The following is an 8,800-nucleotide window of genomic DNA, read 5'->3' on the forward strand; positions in this document are numbered from 1 at the left end:
CGAGCGGCGTAGCAGGATTCGTCCGGCCAAGAAGCGTCGGCTGTGGGATTCGTACGGCGATGTAGAGCGGGGTATCATGAGATTTACTTAGAAGCTGACAAGTGGCTGTGGAAGGAGCGCAGATTAGCGGGATTAGTTTGGCAACGGTCTCCAGTTGTCTGCTGGATCTGTTTTGTCTCTGTTGAAATGTCTAACCCTGTTTGATAGGAATGTGGCCTCTAATCTTCTGTACAAAATGTACTATGGATCGCGCACCTGCAGTAAGTGCAATTCGAATTCAAGGAGACACAATTGCGAAAGTAAATACGGATTCATCTGCGAGAAGTCTGCATATTTATACCCGGATATTCCTGAAGAGATCCAGGGTCTTTGTCAACACCCCGTGGGGCCGGATTTAATCAAATGACTACAGCCCACTTCTCCTCATTCAACCTACCCCACTCTCACTCCTCCATCTTTTCATCCCCTCCCACCCTCTCTGCACTAACACCTACCCCAATCTCTTCCTCTACTCGCATCCCCATCGTCCCCCACGACTCTCCCTCTTCCCATCTGGACTGCTCTTCTCCCCTCCCGGCTCCGCTCTCCCCCCCCCCCCCATATTTACTCCACATTTCCACCCCTCTTCTTGCTCTGCCCTTTTTATCCCCAACTCATCCCGCTTCTCCTCCCTCCTCTCCCCATCGAACCCATTCTCTGCCTCTCCTCTCTCGGTTCCCTCCACCCACTCTCGCCTCAATTCTGTGCGCACTGGCCCTCAGCTCACCAACCCGGAGGAAAAAGACTGTGCACATTCACCCTGTCTGTGCCTCTCCTGGCTTCATACCTGCGCTCCAAGGAACAAAGCCCCACCCTTCTTGCCTTCTCTCCATAACTCAGACCCTCGAGTCCCAGCAACATCCGCGTAAATCTCCCTCTGCGCTCTTTCCAGCTCAATGGCATCTTTCACACAGCAGGGCCACCAAAACTGAGTACCGTACTCCAAAGTGCGGCCGCACCGACACCTCGTACAACTGCAACGTGACCTCCCGACGCCCGTACTCAGTGTCCTGACTGATGAAGGCCAGCGAGTTAATCTGCGATCCATCCGTAAGGCACGTTTTCTACCGGATCACCAACCGATTTGTTACCTTTGATTGATTTTCAGCATCAGTTTGGCGCAAAGATGTAAAATTAAGGTACTTTACAGAAAATAGTAAATACTACAGAAATGCGTTCAAAGATGTGACAGCCCAGGATTTGGAGTTGGTGATTGGAACTGAGAGCATGTGTGTGCTGAGTAACCCACATCCTGTCCACGCACACAAAATATCGAGATAAAATTCGAGACTACAGCAACGGCGCAGTGCTGGGGATGTGTGAGAGCTGAGAGTCGGAAGGGAGAGGGTTTCGCTCTAATTTTGACTAGGGTAGTGTGTGATACGATTGTGCACCGGGGTGAGGAAAACACAGATAATATCTGAACCAGGATTGCGTAATTGGACGGACAAGAGGGAATTCACTCTCTGTCCGTCCTCGAGAGTGTTTCATGCGACGGTGTGGAGGGAGCTTCACTCTGTATCTAACCCCGGGAGTGTGTGATGGGGCAGTGGTAAGGGAGCTTCACTCAGTGTCGCACCCTGTGACTATGTTATGGGACGGTGTGCAGAGATCTTCACACTGTATCTGACACATTGGGGTGTGTGATGGGACGGTGTGGAATGAGCTTCACTCTGTATCTGACCCTGGGAGTGTGTGCTGGGACGGTGTGGAGGGAGTTTCATTCTGTGTCTGTCTGCGGATTTTGTAATGGGAGGGTCTGTTGTGAGTTTCAGTCTCTATCTGACCCGGATAGCCATGATGCGACTGTGTGGAAGGGGTTTCAGTATGTGTCTGACTCCGGAAATGCTTTCTTCACTCCTTCCACGAAACTTGCTGTGTGGGATGGGAGCGCGGAGGGAGATTCACTCCTTTTTTGACCCCGACATTATGTGATGTATCGTTGTTGAGGCAGCGCCCCTCGGTGTCTCATGCCAGGAGTGTGCGATGGGATGGTTTGGGTGTAGTCTCACTGTGTGGCTGACTGACGGAGCCAAAGATTCATATATTAATGGCGTTAGGACAGCCTCCAATCGGAGATCTGGAGCGAGAAAGAAGTGTGCATTAGAAAGCAGCGTCACGTGTTTGTTTGAACAACAGCCAATCAGCGAGGCAGGTTCAATAGCAAGGGAAAATTAAGATAACACAGGGGTTACTGTTGGTGGATTTGTTTTCAGTTTATTCATTGTTTCCTTCTTTACAATTGCACAGTTAGAACAGAAGCCATGTCTGGCAGTATAGTTGAATGCTCCCCTTGGAGGACGTGGGACGACAGGGAAACCTCCAGAGTCTCTGACAACTTCGCATATAAGAAGGTCATCCGGCTGCAGCTTCTAACACCGGGCGTTAGGGAGTTGAAGTTGGAACTGGATCATTCGGGAAGCTGAGGGGTGATAGGGTGGACATATTGGGAGGAAGTTAGACCCAACGTGCACTTTATAGTAAACTGGATGACAGTCAGGGGGATTAAAGAGGTTAAACAACCAGACCCAGTGCAGAGCGCCCCCTGTGGCCAACCCCTTCAATAACAGGTACACCACTTTGCGTACGTCTAGCTGGGGGAGGGGAGGTTTCAAATGACCAAGTGGTGGAAAGTCTCTCAGGTCAGATCTCTGGCACTGATTTCGGCTCAGTTGTTCAGAAGGGGAGTGGAGGGCCAGCTGAGGTGAGCTGTGGTGATAGAGGATTATTTATTCGGGGAACAGAAAAGAGTTTCTGTGAGTGAGAGATTCCAGGATGTATTTTGCCTCCCGGGTGTCAGGGACGCTACCACTCGGATCGGGGCCTCAGCAATCTTAAGTGGGAGGGTGAGCAGGCAAAGTGCGGGACGTGCAGGTGTGACCAGAAATAGGAAGACAACACCGATTAACACGTGGTTAAGTGTTGCAGGTAGGAATGAGGGCTTCTGATAGTTGGATCACACGCTTCTCTTCCAAGGACGGTGCGAGCAGTGAATAAGGCCTATTTCAATACATACCTCTGCCTGCAGGCCGCGCCACACCGACCCACATTGCGCCGCACTTTCATTTACTCCGTCACCGAGCAAATCTCACACTTTCCACCTGAACTGGACTGGAACTAACATCCCAGTGGGAGGTTTTGGCACTCAAAAGGAGGAGGGGTTGGGTTTGAACTAGAGATGTAGGGGGATGAAAAACAGAATGCCAAACAGATAGTGGAGCGGTTGCTGGGACAGATGTTGGGAAGACCAGAGACAAAGTCAGGAGGCAAAAGTTTGAGCCTGCTGGGACTTGTGTTCTGAGATGCCTACATTTCAACGCAGGAAGTATTGTACGAAAGACAGATGAGCTCAGAGCAGGGATCAAGGCTGGAATTATGATATTGTAGATATCAGTGAGACGTCGGCGCAGGGCGAGCATGACCGTCAGCTCAACATTCCCGGTTTTGGGTTTATTCGTCGTGATGCAGCGGGAAGAATTCAAAGTTGAGAAGCGACTTTACTACTCACTTTCGATTCATTGACAAACTCAGGGAGAGGGGTTCAGGTGGCTGTTTGCCAGGGACATTAATGTGCAGGGAATACAAGGAGATGGTTGCTGTGCAGTCAGAAGTGATTTAGCTCAATTGGTATATCACAATATTGTTGGCCGAAGGGTCTGTTCTGTTCGGTGATTTATGTTCAGTACTCTGCAGGCGGGGTAAAAACAGAGAGTGAACACATCAGGTGGGAAGAGCAGGGTTTGGGGTAGATCAAGGAATTTAACAACGTATTGCGAAACACAGAGAACGACACTTCACAGACAGCAGAGGCAGTGAGCGATCCACACAGCCCTCACAGTGACACCGACACAACCCTCACGGTGACATCGTCACAACCTTCACCATGACACCTAGACAACCCTCGAACGGATACTGAGCGACCCCGTTCCGTGAAAAGGACACGCATCACACCGTGACACCGGTACATCGCTCGCCGTAGCAAGTCTGCCCCCTCATCGTGACGTCCAGACAACGACAGTCCCTGTACCGTATCACTGATACATGCCTCAACGATAGCGACATACCGACACGCCTTGCACCTTAATACGGACACACTCCTCCCCGTCTCCATAACCCACTCCCGCTCCATGCATCTGCCCATTCACCCAGCATGTCCAAGTCACCCTGCATTCTCATAACATCCTCCTCACATTTCACACTGCCACCCAGCTTTGTGTCATCGGCAAATTTGCTAATGTTACTTTTAATTCCCTCATCTAAGAGGGTGAGCCCGTGAAATACATTTCGGGATCGCCATAAGCCTTTGGGGCGATGGCGGGGCTGTGGAATTTGTTTGGGGACTGAAACAATCTCAGGAGAGAAAGTGGGCCTGTTTGATTCGTATGGGGACTGACATAGTACTGTGGAGGGAATGTGGGTCAGTGGGATTCGTTTGGCGACACACCAGAGACTGTCGGGGTAGCGTGGTGTAGTTGGGATAGTTTGACGACTGACACAGGGGTCTGGGGAGACAGTGGGTCAATAGGAATTGCTTGAGGTCTGACTCAGGGCTGTGAGAAAAGAGTGGTTTCGTGGGATTAGTTTGCGGGCCGACACAGGACTGTGAGGAGAGGGCTGTTTAATAGCATTAGTTTGGCGACGGTGTCGGATTGGCTGTTCTGTCTCTGTAGAACATGTTTAACGCTCTTTGACAGCAATGTGGCCTCTGCTTTCCTGCACAAGATGAACTCTGGAATGTGCGCCCGTAGTCAGAGGGACTCGGCCGTATGGGGCTTCCCTTGCAATCGGGCTCAACGTTTCGTCTGCGAGAAGTTTGTACCTTTGTGCTGGGGTAATACAGCAAAGATCCAGGGTTTCTGTCAACAGACACTGGGAAAAACTTTAATCAAAAGGACTTGAATCAAGGGTCTTTTTTTCCGACTTCTCTCTCCTCCACACACTCTTCGATCTTCCCAAATCCCGACCTTACCTTCTCTGCCTTTTCCTCCTGCTGCATTGTCGTAACCACATACTGACAAGACATTCTCCCCATCTGTCGCCTTTGTTTTTCTCATCATACCCGCTATGTCCCGTTCTTCACCACACCTTCGACCTCTCTGTCCGAGCTCTCTCCTCCACTATGTCCTAGCACTTTCTACACCCGCTGTCTTACTCCGCACCAGCTGCCCAACTCATTCCCCTCCATTCCCCTTTCTCTCCGTTTCACTATCATACTCTCGCTTTCCCCTCTCAGGTCTCTCTAACCACTCCACCACCCTGATCTCTCTCTCCTTTCTCACCTCTCTGCTCAATATCATACCCACTGGCTCTCGATTATCTCACCCGGCTAAATATTCTCTGCGCATTCACTCTATCTATGTCTCTCTTGTCTTCCTACAACTCGAAATGTTCACCCACAAGACTGCAAGGAATGAAGTCCCAACATTCCGGGTCTTTTTCCAAATGAGTTCTCCAAGTACAGCCTCACCGACGTGTTGTGCAACCGGAACGTGCCCTCCCGGCTCCAGCACCCAGTGCCCAGAGTGGTGAAGGCCGGCGTGTTAAATGTCCTGTCCACCCGTCTCGCATGTTTTATATCTGATTTATTACCTGTCATTTATGCGGTCTGATTTGTTTTTTTTTTTTCCTTTTTGCTGCAACCATATGCTCTAAACTGTAAAATTAATGCAAATGACATAAAATAGAATAAATAATGAAAAAAATGTCGAGTTAATGGTCATGTGTTCAAAGGTGTGATGGCGCGGGGGTGGGAAGCTGTTCCTAAATGGCTGTGTGTGGGTGTTCAGGCTCCCGTAACTCCTCCATGATAATAGTAACGAGCAGGGAGCTTCTCCCGGTTGTTGAGAGTCCTCAGTGATGGGTGCCGCACTTTCAAGGCATCGCCTCTTGTAAACGTCCTGGATGGTGAGGAGGGGTATGACCGTCATGGCGTCGCCTGAGTCTAGAACCTTCTGTAGCCTCTTGCGATTCTGTGCCTAGTACACTCCACACCAGGCGGCGATGCGACAAGACAGAATACTCTCCACCGGACATTCGTAAAATGTTCCTTGTCTTCACTGAGAGATCACATCTCATCAAACCCCTAAAGTTATAATCCCTTCTGTAACGAGACAGCTGAGGGTGGTGTGGAAAACAAATGCAAATGCAGAGGAAGGTGTGGAATTAACTCAGGCTCAGACTGGAAATAAACAAGAGGACACCAACCTAATCGAAAGACAACATCACAAGCAGTAGTCCGAGAAATGGTACGGTCGAAGAATGAGTGCTCAGCAAAATGCCTTTAGGTAGAAGACCTACAACAATACAGACGCATCGACCCACAAAGTTGTGCCGAACATGTCCTTACCTTGGAAATTACCCATAGCCTCCTATTTTCCTGAACTCCAAGTACCTGTCCAGGAATCTCTAAAGGGAATGTGGCCGGGAATAATTGCAAGTCTGAGTCTTAAAGGGAAAGTGACATAACCGTACTCCAGGGAGTGGAGTTGCGGGAAATCCGGATTCCTGTCCTCTTCAGTCGGGCACATGACACCTTCTTCGTGTTTGCATGAAAGTGTTGAGCTCTCTGTATATCCTCTGAGTTGTTCACAAGTATGAACCCTGGAACTTCAAATAATACCAAACGACAGAGCAGAAGAATTAGACCTCGGAGTCTGCTTGCGATTTCACCATGCCTGATCCATTATTTTGTCAGCTCCAGTCTCCCGCCTTCTCCCGGTTTTCCTTCAGGCTATGAATAATGAAAAAGTTTTCAAACTCTGCCTTAAGATGCCGCACGGCCTGGTATACCCGGCTGCCTGCGGCATTGGATTCCAGAGATTCACCGCTCTGTGGCGAAGACAATCCACCTAAGCGCCTTCCTATACCTTTATTTTAAGGCTGTGTTTCCTGGTGCGAGACCTCCCGACAACAGAGTAAAGTCCATCCACATCTACTCTGTCATGGCCTTTCACTATCCGACAGCTTTTCTTAAGATCACGCCTCATTCTTGTGAATTCCAGGCACTTCAGGCCCCAGAGCCATCAAACTGCCTTCACATGACAAGCTAATCAATGCTGGAATCAATTCCGTGAACCTCCTTTGAAACCATTCCAATAGGAGCACAAACTCTGTTCGATAAGCTGGAATCAAAGCCTCCTCACAATGCTGCAAATGTGGCCTCACAGCTTCCTACTAAGTCTTAAAATTATATCCTTGCTTTCACATTCTATTCCTCTCCAAATGGATGGGTGGAAGGGAACTACATATCATGTATAAACCGCAAGTATGTGACGGGGTGCGGAAGAAGAGGTTTTACTTTGTGTCTGTACCAGGGAGAATGTGATGATAAAGAGTGGAGGGATTCACCCAGGGGCTGACCACGGGAGATGTGTTGTATCTTTGCTAGTTGAGCGGAACTCAGTGTCCGACTGTTGGTGTGTGTGATGGGACGGTGCGGAGGGAACTTCACTCTGTGTCTGACCCCGGGAGTGTGTGATGGGACGGTGTGGAGGGAGATTCACTGTGTCTGACTCCTGGAGTGTGTGATGGGACGGTGTGGAGGCAGCTTCACTCTGTGTCTAAACGTGGGAGTCTGTGATTGGGCGGTGTGGAGGGAGATTCACTGTGTATGTGTGACCCCGGGAGTTTGTGATGGCATGGTGTGGAGGGAACCTCGCTCTCTGTCTGACTGACGGAGTCACAGAATCATATAATTTTGCCGTTGGGACATCCTCCAATAAGAGATGGAATTGAGGATCATTCGGGAAGCTGAAGGCGTGATAGGAAGGACATATTGGGTGGACGTTAGACCGAATGTGCAGTTCACAGGAGACTGGGGGACAGTCAGATGGATGAAAGGGGTTTAACAGCCAGGCCCAGTGTAGAGTGCTCCCTGTGGCCAACGGGCTGAATTACAGGTACACAGTCAGTGCACTTCTGGGTTTCGGAGAGGGGCGCAAATGACCCCGTACAGATATGTCTCACAGGTCAGGACTCTGGCACTGAGTTCGGTTCTGTGGTTCAGTAGGGAAGGGAGTAGAGCGGAAAGAGCTGGGGTGCTGGCGGGGTCTTTGTTCGGGGAACAGATCTGTGGGCGAGAGAGAGATCCCTGGATGGCATTTTGCCTCCTACGTGCCCGGGTTGCAACCTCTCGGGTCGTGTCCGCAGCAATCTCAAGTGGGAGGCTGAGCAGGCAAATCTCTGTACGGGCTGGTGTGATCAGAAATAGTAAGATTATACAGATTAACAGGTGGCCAAGGTGTCGGGGCAGGAATGAAGGCTTCAGATAGCTGGATTATTGGGTTCTCTTCCAAGGAAGGAGAGACCTGTTTATAATATACCGTTTAAATCCAATCCAAGTTTAACTACCATTCAACCATGCATGAATATCCATGAATACAGCCAAACGGGCCAGTGTTACTCCAGCAAAAAAATAATAAATCAAATACCAACAGTCACACGTGGCTCAATGCACACATAATACTTCCGCGATGGAAAAAAAATAGCAAGCATACGGTGGATATCAGTAGTTTATACGATCACGGTATATATACTGCTTTACATACATTAACGTACATACACATACATGTAAATCTGCAGACGACCACAGCAGAGCTTGTCTTCTGCCGGGCGAGCACCAGGGGGCAGCACATACACTTGCTTGGATGCCGCGCCACGCCACACCACTTTGCACAACTCCTTCAGTTTATAGAATGTATAGAATAGTACAGCACAGTACAGGTCCTTCGGCCCACAGTGTTGTGCCGACCCTTAAACCCTG

At 49.7% G+C, this 8,800-nt stretch overlaps 1 protein-coding gene across 2 annotated transcripts in view; it reads left to right on the forward strand.

Annotated features, from left to right (window-relative positions):
* Window positions 1–5,731, forward strand: part of LOC140193389 (uncharacterized) — a 28,841-nt gene extending 23,110 nt beyond the window's left edge. Inside the window, exon 11 of one of the 2 annotated variants that reach the window (XM_072250735.1) lies at window positions 4,734–5,731. In XM_072250735.1, the coding sequence (XP_072106836.1) occupies window positions 4,734–4,938 (205 nt within the window). In that variant the 3' untranslated portion in view covers window positions 4,939–5,731. Of the gene's footprint in view, window positions 1–207 lie in introns of both variants that reach the window. The other variant, XM_072250736.1, reaches the window with a different exon arrangement.
* The last annotated feature ends 3,069 nt before the right edge of the window (window positions 5,732–8,800 follow it).

Source organism: Mobula birostris, unplaced genomic scaffold, assembly GCF_030028105.1.
Source record: "Mobula birostris isolate sMobBir1 unplaced genomic scaffold, sMobBir1.hap1 scaffold_589, whole genome shotgun sequence".
NCBI classification, from domain to species: domain Eukaryota; kingdom Metazoa; phylum Chordata; class Chondrichthyes; order Myliobatiformes; family Myliobatidae; genus Mobula; species Mobula birostris.